The 20,078-nt window shown below is 39.6% G+C and overlaps 1 protein-coding gene and 1 long non-coding RNA gene across 3 annotated transcripts in view; one reads left to right on the top strand and one right to left on the bottom strand.

Annotated features, from left to right (window-relative positions):
- kcnh3 (potassium voltage-gated channel, subfamily H (eag-related), member 3) overlaps positions 1–20,078 on the top strand; it is a 165,213-nt gene that overhangs the window by 94,546 nt on the left and 50,589 nt on the right. The window contains exons 2-3 of the mRNA XM_084362734.1: positions 6,663–6,896; positions 13,739–13,873. Of these exons, the coding sequence (XP_084218860.1) occupies positions 6,663–6,896; positions 13,739–13,873 (369 nt within the window). The remainder of the gene's footprint in view (positions 1–6,662; positions 6,897–13,738; positions 13,874–20,078) is intronic.
- On the bottom strand, positions 16,133–17,400 carry LOC311262967. 2 transcript variants are annotated; one of them, XR_014623304.1, is made up of 3 exons: positions 17,322–17,400; positions 16,918–17,066; positions 16,133–16,821 (listed from the first exon to the last, which is right to left on the bottom strand). It is a non-coding gene; the product is annotated as an uncharacterized lncRNA (long non-coding RNA). The 2 variants fall into 2 exon arrangements; XR_014623305.1 differs by having other exon boundaries at positions 17,298–17,386.

Below are 20,078 nucleotides of genomic sequence, written 5' to 3'. Positions count from 1 at the left end.
TATTTTAGGATTCTATGTTATGCAATGAATGCTTTAATTAGTACTAAAGCAGTATAATATTGCCACGTATTGAACATACTCTTAATATTTACACAAAAATGAATCTTTACATTTTATCCTTTCATTGTCAGCTCTGGTCATAAATGTTGTGATTTGTGGCATTTTTCCATGTTATTTGTCCCTATTGAAGTAAACCTTAAAGTTATCCATTTTTATTGATTTGGTATCAAAACCGATTTTGATACTAATCAAATCACATGTCATGGCTTTAGGAAGACATCAGTGAGAGTAATTACACACTTTATAGGCAGTTTGCATTGCTGGAGAATTGCTTGGAAAAAGGGAAAGTTTTTAAGTAACCATAACATTTTAATCAGTTGATTGATTTTCTCAGCATTTTTTGACAAATACTGTACAAAGGACCAGCAACAGGAGTAACTCTTGCTGGGTACATGGTGATGTTACATGAAGCCACACAGCAGAAAGTGGCTATTCTGGCTCTGGGCTGGTCGATAGGCCTCACCAGGGACGCGTTTCAACAGAATGACATTTATGATTTTGTTCAGGTAGCATGTTGCCCAGAGTAAAAGGTGGATCACTCTGCTGACAAGTTGATGAGATTGGAGATTGGAGCTTTTGTCTGGGTTAGGTGGTGCCTAAGGCTGCATTTCACAGTCAGTACAGGCAGCTTTTTGTTTGTGCACCTATTATATTACAGTACACACATTGTGCAGAAAAGAGAAATTGCACAGGCACAAATGCAGACATATATGTTTTAATTCACTGCCCATATATAAGTATATGAGTTGTAAAATATATGATTAACTAATTAAAGCTTGGGTTGGTAAGTTGTTGTCAAAGTATTTTTGTAATATTTATAGAAAATCTCATTCTGACAGCAATCAATAAATCAAATGCTCTGACAAATAAAAGAGAAAACAAATTGGTAACTCTGGCTGTTGCAGGCCTCTAATAAACACATCCAATCATCTCATTCAGCCCGTATGAAACAATTGGACAGGCTACCTGTCTGTCTATCAGTGTAGTAGTCAAGACCACTTAAACCGAGACCAGTCGTGACCAAGACCAGAGTGTGTTGAGACTGAGACAAGACCAAGACCTGAAGGGTTGAGACCGAGTCCTATAATGCATGATACACACAAACATGTGGAACATACAAACCATAGCCCCTCCCAAAACTGTTCTGATCCACATTCACATAAAAACACCCAGAGAAAACAAGTGAAGGTCTTTATTGCCAATAACTGATTTGATTCTGAGATCATGAATCTCATGAGCTCATGACTGACCTGGTGCCTTGTGTTTTATGGTGTCTTATTGTTTTGTAATACACTTTGTGTTTTATATTGTTCTGTCTGTACTATCTTGTGTTTCGCTGAGTTGGTGTTTGTACTGTTCTTAATGTATTTGTTGAGTTTTATGTATTTTAAAGGCCAATCTAGAGATGGCCATTGCAAATGAGCTTTGGCTATAAATGCTGTGGTGTGTGTGGCAGGTTATGCTATGAACTTATGCTACATACACAAATAAACACTAAAAAAATTCATGAATGAAAGACCGATCTCCAGTACTACAACACTAATGTGCTCTCATGATCGTTCATTCAGTGATTTTGACTCCTACTGCTTGAAGCGAGTTTGGATCTTTTTTAGTTTAGCTATTCATGAGGTGTGCAGGTGGTGGTATAAGTGAGCTGCTCACTGGTAGTGACCTGGATGCACTGACTTTATAAGGCTCATACTCCTGTAGTTGCGATGGAGACAAAATTAAATGGCAGCAAATGTACTTTTTATGTACTTTTGATGCTTGACTGTTCTCTCAGACATCATGTTTTATCCCAAAAAACGTAGAGAAGGTGCTTATTTCAGCCAGGAGCAGTACTTGGAGCCTTCCTCTCAGGTTGCATATGCCCAAACAAACTCCAGGTAGATAGCTAAACTGCCTTTAGCATGAGACGTGAAACCCCCGATCACCATGGGAAATAATGGCCTTGTAAAAAGTTGTAATAAAAGACCAGAAATACTCAAAAAATGTTTTTATCTGTTGTGGATAGGTTTAACCATTTTGTTGCGTTGCAGCACAACAAAAGGGTTTTGCTGCTTTTCATGTCTGTCTGCTCATATTGCCAGTAACTCATAGCTGTCAAACATATATAAGCAAGGCATTTGGAAAAAGGGCAGGCGACACAGTGGTTGTAAAATGGTTATTTACTGAAGTGTAAAGGGAAATGGGAACATTGCAACACAATAAATCACGTGATTTAGTCTTCACCAGTTGGATGTTATCACACTCTGGATATTGTAAGAATCATACCAGTGATCCGAAACTCTGTGCACCTTGCAGAAGCAGATGTTAATACTGCATTTCAATTTCTCTTCATCCCTTCATCATCAATGTCTCTTTTTTGTTTGTTTGTCCGAATCAAACCCACTGCAGTTCTGATGTATTGAACTCATAACAAGTGAAAACCAAAACAAGCCCTTGAACAGATTAAATTCTCACCAACAGGTCAGAAGCTCCAGTAAGAAAGCTGACAGATATTGAGTTTGTCAGCCTTTGTCTGCAACTAATGATTAGATGTTTGTTGCTGTGGCATCACAGTTTGCATGAAATATGTTCACACTGCAGCAATGTCAAGGTACCGTGAATAACCCCCACATTTACTCTCCATGAATATGAGTGATTATTTTATTTTAACATTGTACAGTAATAATTGAACAAAGATTCTATATGAATTCAGTTGGTGTAGTGTCAGACTGACAGTATATATGAGCAAAAAAGAATCAAAACAACAGTGATTAGTCCGTGATTTAAATAAGTGCACAATGACCAGGGGATACATGGACAGTAGTACAAATGAGTACAACACACACACACACACACACACACACACACACACACACACACACACACACACACACACACACACACACACATTTGACCTCACAGAAAGTGGCATAACTGTCAGACAGCAAGACATTCATTAAACCAACTATGAATTCAGAATTGATGTAGAAAGGGGGAATGAGACAGGAAGAAGACAGCAGAGCAAGAATGAGCAGGAACTGACAAGAACAAGCACAGAGGATTGAGTTGAACCTGTATTGAACAGATGTAAGTGTGCTGAGGGAGAGAGAGGGAATGATAGGTACAGTAAGGTAAAGAGACATGGACATGGATCAGAGCATTCATTAAGGGAAGATGAACATGAAAACTAAGACTGACAAGAGCTAACAATGACTGCTCGAACATTTTACAAACCTTTAGAAAGTTAGATTGCGTCTGTGGATGCCATAAAAGTGGCATAAAGCTTTGTTTTATTTCTGTTTTTCCACTTATTTAAACCTGCAGCGTGGGAGTAATATATATAAATACATTTATACATACATTAATTAACATCTGAATAGTCAAGCCCTTTTCTGAATGTAACGGACTGTATTTCTCTGTATATTGGATTTTTAAATCTGGAGTCTATGGGGACTTTTCTGCACCAGTAGTGATGCATTTTAAGTTAACCAGCAAAGACTGATCTGCCAGAGCTGATGGAAGCAACTGTAGCATGGAGCAAATAGGAGTATGGCGGAGCCAACGGCGTAACAAGCGTGTCAACAGTGTTACTGTAGTTACTGTCACTGCCAGAAGGGGGAGACAAAAGTTGACCACTGCAGGTTCAACTAAACCAACCTGTATTTCTTATGTTGCTGTAACACTTAACTTACCCAAGACGATAAATGGTAATCTCGTCCTAAAGGAAAATGCTTGTGATATACTTGACTGTATAAATTCATATGGTCACTATTGCACTAGGAGACATGTTGTGTTTAGTTATCACAGTGATGGTCACTGTAGTTTATTGGACCCGGGAAAGAAACCCACAGCCTCCTGTGTCTGCCCAGCAGAAAGGAATACCGGCAGCTTGTTAGAAGTGCCGGTACACAAGAAAAAGTCATCACAATCTCTCCCTTACCTTAACTGAAGTGCTTGTGTTGCCTACACCTAACCACAGACTGGTCTGTAAACAAACCCTGGTCCTCCTTGCAACTCCAGCACGCTGCATTTATTCCTTCAAAGAAACACTGTCTCAGGCAGCGATTATTTTGTTCAGCATTCAGCAAGTAATTAATATAAAATTTCTAGGAGACAGGGTTGATTACAGAGCATAGCTCTTTAAAGGGGGATTTAGAACGATCTGTAGCAATTTACATGTATTAATCACTTTTTATTGGCCATATGTAAGCACATTGTAATGTCATGTGAAAAATGAATGTCTCTGGCTGCCTGTAGAGACTCTTTGTTTAAATTGTTTAATGCCTCTGGACTGTGGATTTCTTTGTGAAGGAATTGGGTTGGATTTCCCCCTACAGTCTAAAGGAGTGCCTTGTCTCAGTGCCTCTCTTCGCTCTGCTAACAGAGAGCAACAGCAGCTAATGTTACTGTAAAATGAAGTCCGCTAACATTGCACAACACAAATTTCCACAGAGCCACTTTAAGACATTAGCCTTTTTAAAATGTGAAACCACACACCTAAAATCACATAATCAAAGCTGACCCAGTGCCACAGTACTGGTTTAACTTTATTGAGTAGAGTTAACTCAGTATTAGGTCAAAAACGTGCGTGTCACTGATAAAACCGAGGGGGAAAAAAAACAATCCCATGACAGTATAACAAATCTCTTTGAAATGCAGTTGGAGCACATTGATCCGCCAACTTCCACAGGCAAAATTGCAGTAGGCAAAATATGTATGTGTATTTGTTATCATGTGTAAACAGCATATTACCTTTGTTGTTGTTGTTGTTGTTGTTGTTGTTGTTGTGTAATTACTACCTGACACCTCTGGAAGCCTTAGGAGCGTTAGCCTCTGAGCCCCGTGTCTCATGCCTGGCAGCATATCCAAGCACAGTGCACTGGATGACATCAGGGTTAATTCCCACAGGATTAATCGAAAGAGGAAGCAAAGCAGCCAGCAGGGACTTTAGGGAGGGTGGTCTTCATGCGTGTTATTTGGTGACTTTGTTGACATCACCGGATATCTCTGCTGCCCCGGAGAGACTAAAAAGAGAGAAAGAGAGAAAGTGTGCTCATGTCAGACATCGAGTAATTAGCTAATGAGCTGGATTGTTCTGTGCTGAGACTGACTGCTAGTGTGAGGCACGCTACATACTGATGTGCAACTTGAGCAAACTCCTTTCTTTCTCGCTGACTTGTCACTGATGACAAGTTCCTTCGCTCTACACTTAATTTTAAGCTGTCATTCAAATGAGCTCAAAGCATCACAGCCTATGAAACACACACACACACACACACACCTCACACATCAGCGTTAGGCCATGAAATATTTAATAAGGGGGTCTCGAGGGCCCTCAGAGTTGATGGATCAATGAGAGCGCCTGAGCACAAAGTAATAAAAAGTCCATTAAATTAATATGCACTGGATAGATTCTCCACTTCGTATTTACACATGTGCGCGCGCGCACACATACACACACACACACACACACACACACATACAAACATCTATCTTCTTCTGGTCACAGATCGCTTGTAAGTAAACAGAGGATCATGGCTGCCATGTTCCTGCCTGTACACAGGATTGTTACTTGAGGGAGGGCGGATGTGATATTTGCTGCATGAATTAATGAAACCTCATAAGGTTCTGTGATGACTCTTGACAGTGTCTGCGTCACTCGATCAATTCTTGTTACTGATCCGCCGGGCTCCCTCTCTCTGGAAACCAGCAGCTGCACTTCCAGCAGTCTGTCTCCTCTCTCACAAAGAGGCTGCTTTCATGTGCATCATTTTGAATATTTTAGTAGAAAATAACTCCTAGAGTTTTGCAGAATCCCAACAACTATATGTAAGTCTTCCTTTCAGTGTTTAAGATTGATTTTGGATAGCTGCCTGGATATTTTGAGCAAATACTCATCTAACTGCCGAAACTGAATATTTCTTTGAAGTGTTCTAGTTTTCAGTGTTTTCCCCAGAGGTTCACTCTTGGCAGGACAATATAAGTCTCAGTCACATTTATACCCTGGTGAAATAGAATTCTCAATTCATCAAAATGTTGTTTATAAGAATTAAAGCAGGTGATGAGTGTCATATTAAATATATCAGAGGTCAGCTATGTTAAATGGTCACTCTGAAAATGTCATAGTTTCATAGCACACAACACAGCAAAACAGGGTTGCAGCATTCCCGTCAACAACTGAAGTAGCTGGGGACTTGATTTAAAATGTAAAAACACAACTCCATAAAATGGCTCCATACAGCTCTATTCAGCATAATCCAAGTCTCAGGCCCGAGATCCCAAATTGATTTGGAAAGATGTTACTCATACCCTAGACAAGTGCACCCACTTCAGACAGGGTGTGTGCTAACACTTTAGCTTATCAGCTACAGTGAAGATTTTGGCTTAATAACTGTCTTTTCAATTCAGTTGTTTCAAATCAGTTCAGGAGAATGCTGCAGTGCTGTTTTAATTTTTGGTTGAACTTATCCTTTAAGAGTTCATATAGGTCTTGTTGAAGTCACAAATCAGACGGTATGGAGAAGAATTCATAGATAAAATCCCCTAATTATTCTAGTTGTTTACCTTTCACAGTTGCATTGATCACTCTCTCCATTCTTTCTTCTGTCCTACAGACAGCAACTTTGTTCTGGGAAACGCCCAGGTGCAGTCGCTCTACCCCATCGTCTACTGCTCTGATGGCTTCTGTGAGCTCACTGGTTATGCCCGTGCCGAGCTCATGCAGAAGAGCTGTGCTTGTCACTTCCTGTACGGCCCGGAAACAAGTGACCGGTTAACAGCTCAGATCCAAGGAGCCCTGGATGAAAGGAAGGAGTTCAAGACTGAGTTGGTCTTCTACAAGAAAGAAGGTGAGACTGCACGAGGAATCTCTCTCTCTCTCTCTCTCTCTCTCTCTCACTCTCTCTCTCTCTCTCTCTCTCTCACTCTCTTTCTCTCTCTCTCTGTGTGTGTGTGTGTGTGTGTGTGTGTGTGCGACCGCGTCTTCATTTGTGTATGTACTATGGCTTTGTGAAGACTGAGACTTGAACTTAAATTTAAATTCGTATTCTCTAAATTAGGTTGTCTTGTGGACAGACATGTATGAGCTAAAGAGATGGCTTTGACTTTGCAGGAAGTCATTTGATTCAATGCAGTAAAAAAATATCCATATATATATGGAGCAACAAGTGTATTTTCAAAATTAATCAGAATTGAGTCAAGTGAAAGTAGAATATTTGAGGAAAGTAAAGGCACCATCATAAAAACAAGGCTGCAGGCACATTGTGTGTTCTTGACTAACATCTGCTACATGTCCCATGTGATTCGCAATATTTCCAACTTGTTTCCCATCAAGTGAAATCACATATCTGTTCACACATCAGTGGAATTTTTGAAAACAGAGTTTTGGAACAAATATGATTCCAAAGCCCACTGAGGCAATGTGATTGTGATTTTGGGCTATATCAATAAAATGTATTTGATTTGATTTAATCTGAAATGATCTCATGTGCCGGTGTAAACAGGAAGCAGATTCTTTACTCTGTGGTTGGTTGCTTAGTTCTAAAAACTACTATGAAAAAGGCAGAGAAATATGACTGCTCTTTACAGAATCCTCCCAGATGAAACTATTTTATTAAAACCTTGTCTTGGAGCAAATGTGGGTAAATGCTTCATCATTTCCAAGGAGTTATGTTTCTTCCCACCCCGACATAAAGACCGAAAACTGCAATCTGAATATCTTTACCCTGGAAGGACTTTTCCAAAATGTCCATCTTCAGTGAACTAAAACGTCATTTACATGTGTATGAAGGGCCAGAAAGCATTTATGTTTTCAGAAATAACCTTGTATGTGTGAACAGAGCCTAAAATGTGTCACAAAATATGTGGTGATGTTCCATATCCCTTTACACTTTTTTAAAACGTCATTATTCCATTTAAATCAGGAGAGACTTCATTTTTTTAAACTAATAAATATTTATTGTAATGTGCACATCAGAGTCTTTGGTGATTAAGCCCCATCGTGATATTTTAAGGGAGGGTGAAGCAGTGAGCAGTATATGAAACCCCTGATGGAGCCTAGACACTGGTGGTGGTGATGGACACATCAGAAGGTTTGCTTGTGTGGCAATTCAGGATGTCCATATACCACTTCAAAAGATTTTAGGAAAACTGGCATCTAAACTGGAAATGAACCCTGCAGTGATTTAATTGGGCTAGTCACTGAGGATTTGCATCTCATAATGTTCAGTAACAGGCACAGAAAGTTTCATGGTGAATGTGAATCATTTCTGAAGTAGCGAGTTAGCCCACATGCATGCTCCTGGAAAGTTGTCTCAAGACCACTGAGCAATGCCCTTAACCCATACAAACACACTGTGACTGTACTGGACAGCTTCAAGTGTGACTGTATGTAAGTGTGTAGGTGTGAACTGGCCTTCTTAAAAAAAAGAGCATTTAAATAAAACCTCCCTGGATGCATAAAGAGAAAACCATTCCAAAAACATCATGTATGACATGAAATGCTGCTGACATACGTATACTGTAGATTGAATGCTATGCCAGATTCCATGTGTACAACTCAGATGACTGAGGGAGTGAATGTATGTATTACAGAGCAATTTCATCTGTAAAGTCAAAAGAGCTTTTTATCTCGCAGTGGCTACCAGCAACCCAACAACCAGCAAAGGAATGTTTTTAAGAAGGGTAGAAAACACATACAACTTCATAACAATGCCATCCATTGACGACAGTCTGAACTCTAGTAATGTGAGTGTGCTCTCTTTGAGTGGTTTTCTGAAGCTTCAGAGTGAACTGGAGGAAGAGACGAGAGATAAAGTGTGTGTACGAGAGAGAAAGAGAGCCACAGAAAAACAGAGCAATGAAAAGCCTTGAGGGAGAAGAGGGCTTTGAAAGAACAGAAGGAGAAAATCTTCTTTCATTCATCCACTTGTTATTAATTATAAATAAATCAAAGTTTTGATATGTGATAAAAGGGAGGCAGGCAAGCAAGGAAGTAAAGAAGCAAAGGCCCAGTGCACAAATACAAAATAGGAGTTAGAGTCACATATAGATGGAAGAGAGACCAAGCGAGACATGGACACATCTGCTCCTGTGAGATATAAGCCTCCAACAAAGAGCAACACAGTGGTGTAAAAGCTCGTTTCTCTCAAACACACACAAATGACAAATTAGGAGTGTTTCATGCTTTTATCAGCTCTCTATGAGCTCACATTAGCATTTTAGCTTTTCTCCAGGGGAGCAAAAAGGAAAAGAATAAACACATTTATCCAGCTTCCTCACTCCGATCGCCATAGTTCTCTCACCAAAGCCCGGGGCACCATTTTAAATTGATTCCTGTGCTTTTCATTGCATTACATACACATTATATATTCATGTCAATATGATTCACAGGGCAGTAAATACACAGGAATGAATAAATATTAACACATTTCAGAAGGTATGGAAAATATTAAAGGGTCTCTGCTGAATTTGTTTGACTCCATTTCTAAACTAACATTAGCTACTGTTGCTCTCTGTTAGTGGACTGGAGAGAGGCACTGAGACGAGGCAGTCAAGGACAGCATAAAGTCACATCCTTTGGACTGTAGCAGTAAATCCAACCATAGTCCTTTACGAAGAAATCCACAGTCCAGGAGCGTTGAACAACATCAGCAAATCGTCCACAGGCTTGTATAAGCAACCGAGAGAGCGGGGAAGGTCTCATTATTATAATCCGCTCACATATGGGAAATAAAAAGCTAGTTGTTGGCGCCCCTTTAAAGAAAAAAGAGCAAAGTAATGTTTGAAGATTTATTGGCAGAAATTTAATATAATTTTCATATTTACATGTTCATTAGTGTAAATTCACCTAAGAATAGTTGTGTTGTCATTACCGTAGAATGAGCCTTTTAGATCTACAGAGGGAGCAGAGTCTGCCATGTTGCACCACCACGTTTCCACACTGGCCGAGGACAGACAAACCAAACACTGAATTTGGAGGAGCCTTTTGTGTTTTTCATGCTTTTAACAGCTGCTGTAAGAGAGGGTGAGGGGAGGGGTGTTCAGTTGGTTGCTATCTGCAACCTCAGATGCCACTGAATCCCAAACACTGGACCTTAAAGAGTAAAATACTCACATACAAAAGTGAATTCACCTGTAACTGTATTGTAATAAATACTTTTTAGGTAATAAATGGTATACAGTGGTCATGAGGTTACAACTGGTTTGTTTTTAATAGTAAATATTCTAAAGAAGAGACGAAAAGTATTAACAAGCCAGTGGCTTTAACCCCGATGTGCGTCATAGCATCATACCTGATAAGGGGCGAAAATTAGCGTGTCCTCCCAGGTGTTGTGTTTTCATCACAGCTGATCAGAGCTGCAAGTGATACACTAATGAAAACTGCAGAGTCATCACTTGACAGGGGACTGAATACTGATTGTACACATTCACATTAAAGACAAAAGCCGGATGTTAGTGGGTGGCAGTGGGTCTTTTGTCGAGTGTCCATAAGAGCCCATTGCACACCCACACAGGTAGTTTGATGACCTTTCCTAGTTACCAACATAGCTCCTCCCAACTATAAACTGAAAGGAGGCCTTAGCAGCCAGAGTAATTCTTACAATAACTGGTGAAATGATAAATGTTGCTTGATTACCATTTGTGTTATTTTACCAGAATAAATCCCTGTTCTAACCTTCTGACAGTAACAATGCAACAATCAGTAAAAATGCTGCTGCAATCAAATAATGATAAGTGATATATTTTAATGACAGCCTTTCATTCTCTAACCCCACACTCGGCTCATAGTTATGAATGAATAGATAGAACAGGAGACTGTACATGCTGTCTAAACCGCTATTGTTTACCATCATGTTCCAGTCAAACAGGGACAAATTCAGCCTCAATATGGTTGATGTTTTTATTGAGGCAACCCTCCCACTTGTTTGAATGCATATTCACATTCATGATCCCCCATCGGGATAATGTCTTGGGAGTTGCAATGTACCAAATGCAGCCCATAAAGTCACGAGTCAGAGATTACATGTAACAGAAAACCAAAACAGCTTGTTTTCACCTGATTTCATGCATTTATGTAGCAGCCAGCAGACGTTGCTGCTCATGTCTGATAACCTTTTTAAGGGACAAAGCTGGTGATATTCTATTTTTTCCCTGACTGTTAACAAATCATGGGAAAAGACCGATAACTAACAAAGAATTGATTCTAGTAGTACTGTCTGTATAGCCGCCGCAGTTTGAAACATCTTCTTCTTCTGTGCAATAGACTTGTTCTGTTTCACTGTTTCACTGGGTGACATGTTCCTTTTCACACACACTGTAGTTAATTTTAGTTCAATCCCACTTACATTATCCTCACAAGTGCATCAAATATGTATTCATCTGCAGCTGAAAATAGTTCTCAACAAATGCACCATTTACTCTTTTTGAGCAGCAAAACACTAAAACACTAAAACCTATAGTGTCCAGCTGTTTTAGGAAATTAGTCTTTTTTAAAAGAATACAAGTGTTTTCGACCATTTTTATCATTAACATCTTCAAAAAATTGTAGAATTGTTTTTTGACCACACCCAACCGCTCTCATTAGTGATGCTAGATTTCAACCAGAGAGCTGCTCTTCAGCCTGGTGTTGATCTTTAAAACCAGTTGATGAGGAGCAAAATATTTTTGTATGGTATTTAATTTCAGTGTTTTTTTACCAACATATTGAACACAGCTGCACTTACACTCATCACTACAGACTCCTCTTAGCAATATCTCCCCAATAGCCGAGGGCTTACGTCAGTCAGAAGAATCTCATATAGCAAAGGTGGACTCGTTTTCTTTGGTTTTCTAGTTCTCAGTTGAAGCACGGACTTGTGGAGCTTGAACGTGAATCTGTACTTCCTGCATTCTCTCCACACTGTGCCTATATGAGGATCTTGTGAATTCTGAGGATATAGTTAGAAAAAGCAGCTTTTCATCCAAGCTGAAGCACTGCATATGAATACAATCTAATTATAGCTGCAGGCACATGGTACCCCTGAATATAATTAATGGATGGTCACACATGGAAAAGTTCTGCGAATATAACGTCCTCTCAACTGGTCGTATGCGAATGATTTCTTCATGAATGATTTTAGCAACGGTATCGCTGAAACAAACATCTCTGAGGAAACAAAATACTCTGAAACCTTATGAAGTCAATCAATTTAGATCGGTCAACATAATAGAATGTTATACAAACCATGTGATAGTGAAGAGGTTGTTATTGACATTGTGAAAAAAAAGTCACTTCATCAAATCAAATCAATTTTATTTATATAACCCAAAATCACAATCACATTGCCTTGATAGGCTTCCTCTGTCCTTAGACCCTCGATTTGAGTGAGGAAAAACTTGCCATGTTGAGGAAAAAACCTTTTAACGGGGGGAAAAAAAGATGAAAGAAACCTCAGGAGGAGCCACAGAGGAGGGATCCCTCTCCCAGGATGAACAGACATGCAATAGATGTTGCATGTACAGAACATAATCATAGTTTACAAATTTCAGTAGCAGAATATCTGATACAAGGAAATCATATAGAATATATGTGAAGAGTGTTGATCCAGGAGGACGACTGAGCAGGCCAAGTGTTCTGAGGGCTTCTTTAGAACTGTCACACTCACATATAACTTCCACATGGGCTCTCATTCTCCACAGTGTAATGCATACAATGATCTCAGTCAGTCTAAATGACATTTCACAAAAAACAACAAGATTTCACGGTTATGTTTTGTGAAATGTTGCTGTGTTTTCACCTTCAGGGCCACCGTACAAAAAGTACAACATTTCCACATGGGAACATGCTGGGGGTGAGATAGCACCTAACATTAGAGCTTTTCAATTACTGATGCTCCATTTGGGGTGTTTTTCTCTTGACTGAGCCTGCTGACATACATACTGACACTATCTTGACTAAAGGAACATCAAGTGAGCTTACAGAATAAAAGGTGACATTACAGACACACATTAGTTAGTCGAATTAATACACTAAACAACAACATGTTTTGAAGACTCTGAGGCTTCATGGACCTGCAATGTCTAACTTTGGTTGGTAGGCTGTGATTGGACAGATGTTGGAGGAGGATTTTGGCTATGGTCAGATAAACCCCATGCCAAATCATGAAGCTGTACTGAGGAGCAGCAATGCTTTGAGCTAAATGCTTTTGTCAGCATGATTACATACCCACTGTGACATGCTGGTATTAAGCAGGTATTACGATTGCATTGTTCACTACCGTAGTTTAGTGTTTTAGCAAGCTAACATTTGCTAAATATCAGTTACTATTATGGCTGAGGCTCGTGGGTGTATCAATAATTCTGAGGGGATTTTGTCATGAACAAAAGTGTTTGACAAATTGTCAAAGAGGACTGAGGAAAAAGAGCTAATTAAAATATGACACAATCCAGTGTTCACCAAATTGTTAATACAGAAGCCTGTGGATAATTTGCATTTGATAATTTGCATTGCACATTATATTATTTCATTATTGGATAATATTTATAGTGTGCAATACAGATTAAGAAACATTTGGAGTTGTGCTGAGAAATAAGTTCTTATCCTGATGTTTGTTTGTTTTGTTCATAAATAATAGTAGAACATCATATTTTATGTACATTTGGCCTGAGAGGATGTATTGACTGTGTATGTTTGCATCTGTGTTCTGTCCAGGTACACAGTTCTGGTGTCTTCTGGACATTGTACCCATTAAAAATGAAAAGAGTGAGGTGGTTTTGTTCCTCGTGTCCCACAAAGACATCACTGACAAGAAGAAGGACCAGGATCCTGAGCAAGGACCTGAGACAGGTGAGTTTATATAAATTACACTTGCTTACAGTTCTGGTAATGGATGTAATGGTGAACATGTCCTCAAACACCTTAAACATTGACTTGTGACTAGAAACCAAAACAATGAAGCACACAAACAGTTGATAGGTATTTTTGGGGTTACCTGTTCTGTCTCTTTGTTCCTCATTTGACACTGTAACCTGGAGACAATTCCCATCTAGAGTTCATAATGCAATATTCTGTATCTGTAATGTACTAATGGGTACGGCGGAGAATTGAAAACCACACATATGAGGTTAGAGATGCTACGTGTTCTGATGTAACATGTCACACCATCTTTATACTGTATTTTCATTATGTCAGCAGTGTTACATTTGGTAGTTGAGGCTGTTATTCTGTTTCACAGTGGCTGATTCAAATGTTAAAAAAAAAAAAATCAATCTTCCATGACAACTCTGTCATCTTGGCAGGAACCTCTCAGCTGTGCCTCTGCAGTTATTATGATTTCAAACAAACAACAATTAAGCATCAATTACTAATTTTCATCCGTTTGTCATCCTGCCTCTTTTCCCCAGTGTAAATCTCTGATTAAATAAGTGTCTGTCAATTTGAATATCACATTAATATTAATGACTGCTTCTATTAAACGCACATGGTGAACCATAAACATTCTGTCAGAGATGACACAGCTTGCTACACAATATGATAATGTGGATACTTGATACAGTTGGAATTACCAGGCGGTATTTGTGAGTTAATTAGAGGCAGTCAGGATTTTTTTGTTGCCAGGGAGTATGCAAACGCCACTGACAGCATTCTTACACAATTACTGACAACAATAAATTAAAATACATCTTGTAAATGGATTGATAAATTCTTATGTCCAAGAAAACTATTAAAAAATCAGTGAGACTGTCCTCCCAAGAACGATAGCAGTCATTTTGACAAGTACCACAGAACAATATGGTTGCTTCCAGGTGAGAGAGTCCTCTAGCCATCGTAGTTAAGATGGGATCAATGGAGGAAATCACATCACATTATCACAAAGGGACACTGTCCACGTGGGGAGGAGCTTCAGGAGAGAAGGGTCCAACTGTTTGGGGACCACATGTCTGCAAGACAATGGGAAGCAAGTAGACTCCCCATATGTGAGACACGTGCATCACTTTAGCAGTCTTTTTTTTTTTCTTTTTTGCCTGATTAAATGGTCACATGTAGTTCTGTGGTCAACCATTTCCTGCCAACAGGGGTGTCACATTAAACATCAAAACACTTTTATGTCATGCTAACAGGCATCGACACACAAGGTATTTTGTCTTTTATTTGTATACTTGTTAATATTGGTATATTTGAAAAGAAAATCTGTAAGCCTTGAAGACATAGCTCTTAATCTTACCCTTTAATATAACTTGCCAGCATACTTTATCTGCAGGATTTAAAAGTGCACCCTAAGACAGATTAGTCCCTTCATTAGACTGTTCTTTCTGTTGCTAAAAGTCAAGTCGCCTACCTGACATCTCGTCCTACCAATAAGAACTTATGTACTATAAGTGCAACGGATGTTCACACATTGACCCTGCACAGTTGCAGCCCAGATTTTTTTTAGGCTTGTCAAGCTGTTTGTTTTGTGTTCTGTGAAAACAGAGTGAGAAATCCCAGCATGCCAGTCTGAAAGAGCAGACTGAACGTCTTAAAAGCTTGTTTTGAGTTTGTGATGGGAATGTCTTTTGGGTCTTTTGATGGGAATTACTGTGCGGTGTGTTCAAAAACTCAATATTTTGCAATCTGCAGACGTTACATCGGAACACTGAATACACAGTTTTTACAGACATTCAATTCTTACTTTTAGATTTCCAAATGATGTTGCCTTGCACAAGCAGATGTCAATACAGAAATTTTGAGAGCTGAATACCGACCTTATAGAGAGCCGGGGAGAGAAGCAGAGTAATCAGGACTCTTAAGATGAAGTGGAGTGTTTAAAGTTTTAGTTTCTTTAGATTGGTTTTCAGAGCTGCTGTTTGTCAGGCTTCCTGTTGGAGAAAAAGCACCTGCTTGAAACCACTTACCCAATTTTTCCTGACTTGCTCAGGCTCTTTCATTTGGCTCAATATCTCATCATGTTACCACCAAAATAATTAAAAGCTGGCTTTCATATACTGGCTTTGTTTTACACACCGCATGAGTTATTCCATTTTAAATGTAAGCTACCAAATTAGGAGTGTAGCACAAACCACAGGGGGCAGAGGACAGACCGCAAAACAGACAGAAGACACAGAATAGGATTTACATGTTTTTTATATATGCATACATTTCTGATTATAACCATTACATTCAGTTTTCTGCTAAATTTAGCACCTCTGGATGTTAGAAGAAAATGAAAGCTGAAAAAAAGTTAAACAACATGAGGGAAAATAAAGACACTTGTGAGGCGATGAGTTGACGCCACACATTAACCTGACTGGCAGCTCACCTTTAGCACTTAGCTCAGCATGAGATGCCTTTTCAAATCACAGAATCAGTAAGTGAGATGGACAGAAGGAGGCTGGGAACACATTAACAATTCAATACATTTAAAGAAAGAGAGACTTTGACTGTGTAATTGTGCTGAATATAACAAACTTTATACTCATTGACACCAAGTAAAGTACCTTTAAAAACAGACACACACTGCTATGTGCCACAACTTACTCACTCAGGTATGTCTAAAGGTTGTTGTAAGGAACAGGTGGACTCAAAAGTGATGCCAAACAGGTAGTGACTTGAAAGGTGAATTTATTGATCACAAGAATGATTTCGCCGGTAGGATGAGACGGTGAGCTTGAGCGCAGTCCGAGGGCTCCCTGGGTGGTGCAGGTGGAGACTCACGGTTTACACAGGAGGCTGGCTCAGGCAGTTGAGGTTGTGAGGGGTGGGAGGCTGGGTGGTGAGTGGTTGAGGACCTGGTTCTCAGGTATGGTCCGGTCACACTGGAAGAGGAGGAAGGCAGGGTTAAAGCGCTAGCGAGTGAACACGAGAAGGCTTTCTAAATACATAAACTCAAGAGACACAGAGCAATCAAGTACCACTGGAGCTGGCAACAATAATCTGGCACCGTGCAGAGGGAAGGTCTGGGTGTAAGTGCAGGTGCTGATTATACTCAATGCGCTGCAGGTGTGCGGACCGGCACCGCTCCAGCCAGCAACAAAGCCACGGCCAGCCTCACCAAGAACCTCTGAAAATAAAAAAGCACAAAACACAGACCACAAACAGGCCACCACAAAGTCCACATCATAACAGTATGCATACTGTGTTTATTGCATTAATAATTAAAAATGTATAGCCAACCCATTTTACCCACTAGCACACACAGGCTCTCCCAGAGAACATACTGTATGTTCTGAAAACCAGCACTATCAGTAATCACTGCATAATGAGAAGAATCTCCCCTAAGGTGTGCAAATACCATCTCCGTCTTTGCAGTCCTCACCAAGCATGTTGAGCAGTCAAAGTGAAAATACACAGCAGCCTTCTCTACACCCTGAGACCTCAGCTCTCTCTGTCTCAAGAGGTCATGCTGATATTCTCTCAGTGTGCTCCAGCTGCCTCCTATCAGATGAAGCAGGATGCCTGGTGCATTCATGTGTCTCTGAAAGTTCACCACTTTGGAAAAATGACAATCACCAGTTAGCAACAAAGTAATGTATCAAAGTTTCATTCATAATATGTTTAGTGATGTACAGAGACCTCCTTCTTCACTCTCTGACTCTCTCCCAGAAGTCTTAGTGACAGTCCGCCAGAGGAAATGCACCGTTGAAGGAAATTAGAATTCATGTGGGTTTGAAAACATTTGGGATAATGTTAGTACACAACTCAACAAATATATAACAAAGGTCTAGTCTTTTTTAGGCATTTTATTGCAAAAATGACACATTTTATATGTTTTAGGTGTAAGCGACTTGTACAACACAGCATCCAAACAGGTCTAAAGGCAAAAGTGTTCATAACTGTCCAGGATGGCCAAACTGTAACATGAAGTAAAAAGCTGTCATGGGGCGGTTGCAGTCATTCATGTGGGAATAACTGTTCGCATTTTTGGAAACTTTTTGACACACAGAAAGTGACTTTAATTATAGTGTATAGAGGAAAAAGGGGAGCTTGAAAGCTTGTTTTCACTTTTTCACCGATGCACAGCTTGCAAATAACAGTGTGAAGTGGATGTAATTGTCAGATTGGTGGTTTCTGAATGTTATAGAAACCTTTGGACGCATCCCCCCAATTTTGGCATTGAAAGCTTGTGGGTAGAAGGAGTTTCAGAAACTATTGAAGCAATATGACAAACACTTCATTTGAAGCATCCTTTAAAGTCACACTAGCTGGGGTAATGAGCATGTTGAGGAAGACTGTCTTCTTCCACATCGGAGCCCTGGTAGACTATCATTACTGAAACACAGAATGTCATAAACCTGGGGATTACATGCAGGGCTCATGTTCTCTGACATTTTTTAATAACAAAGCACAGGAACCTTTCGCTAATTGACCGCAGCCTACACTAAATCCACTACTGTTCTCTTTTAGGAGACGACTAAGACAGTTAAGTGAGGACAGCTGGTTCCATAAATATGCAATATCAATAGTTTATTATGAGTGTCCTTCTTCTGGTCGACCCTTAATGTCTGAAAGCCTCTTCTTCTCAGTGGTCCAAACTCCTGTGCCCACGGATTAAACACCAACAGTCTTAGGGTGCTCTGAGCTCCCAGTTCGCTTCGGGCAAAGTCAGCTAGCTGTACGACTAACTGAGCTAATAAGCTAGCAGCAGGTTAAGTTAGCAGTTAACTTGGCAGCAAACAAAACTATCTAACCATCAGGAAACACCATAAATCATGGGGAGTTGAGGCAGAACAGAGGGAAAGCCAGAAAACATTCAAAATAGCCAAGTGTCCATCTGAACAATGAAACAGATTGTAATTGCTGCCATCATGTTGGCCAATCAAAAGATCCTTATTTACCTAATTTACAATGTAAGTGATAAGGGGCACAATCCACAGTGGAATTGTTGTGTGAAAATGTATTTAAACATGTATCTGAAGCTAATATGAGGCATGTTAAAGCATTTTAGGAATGGATCTGTTAATGGCCAGTTTGAAAAGGAGAGATGATTTGTGCAACTAAAGACTGTTTCCATGTTCATATGGGCATCTGACAGACTTTAAAAATGGTCAATAGTCTGTCCTATAATCTGATGATTGAAACAAGTCAGTGAGGGGTCATCCTTAAGTGTAAACCAATGAGCTCTTAGATATGGAGAAACAGGCAGTTTGATTTGATAAAAGAGGCCTCACGGCAAATCCAGCCAGAAATTTCTATCAATTATAAATATAATATATCCCATCAGCCTCCACTGTCCTTTAATGTAGCCTCCTCCTTTTTCACAAGAAAACTTGAATGTAGTTTAGCAAACGAACTTTGATCTTGTACATCTGTGAAAACAGATGCTGGTGCAGACGCTGTATAACACTTTCCTGAGACAGAAAACACACACCTTGTTCATGCCAGATATTTGTTGGTTGTATTGGACTTGTGAATAAGAGCTACCAGTCACAACAGCAGCAGTTAGTTTCTCAGTGCATCATCTGAAACATTTGAAGTCCACCCCTGATACAATGAACAAATCAGATTTACTGGCTGAAAATGAAAATGATTTGGTTACAAGGGTGGGTATTTGCCAAGCATGACATCATATTATGGAAAGACAGAGGAACATCATAATAGGAAATGTAAAGTGGAAATGGAGAGAACAAGAAGGGATTTTCTGTCTTAATGAAGGCTTTACAGAAAACAACTCCCTCCATCTACTGTACATACCTCGTACCTCTGAGGCCTCTGTATGATCATCTGTCCTTTTCCTTCTTTTGCCTGCACAGTGACTACTTAACGTTACCTGATCTTTTCTTTCTCTATTCAATAAGTGAAAAGAGGATGGCAAGAATAAGATGCTGGAGGCTTGTAGCTTTTATTACCGATTCTGTCCTGTAAATACAGATCTGGATCTCTGCCCAAATCATCAAATATTACCTCAAGCATACCTTGCTCAGTCAATAAAGAGCCAGAACGGCAGCAAGCAGGTCAAATCATATGAGGTAATAACTCTAAAACTTAAACTGTTGTACATCAGAACATAGAACTGACACAGAAAAGTTGTGAACAAATATATAGGGAGTTCCACTCTAAAACATGCCAACAAACA

The sequence above is a fragment of the Pagrus pagrus genome, assembly GCF_965226575.1.
Source record: "Pagrus pagrus genome assembly, chromosome: 9".
Lineage (NCBI taxonomy): Eukaryota > Metazoa > Chordata > Actinopteri > Spariformes > Sparidae > Pagrus > Pagrus pagrus.
The sequence above is the reverse complement of the archived record's forward strand: the minus strand, read 5'-3'. Positions and strand labels throughout refer to the sequence as shown.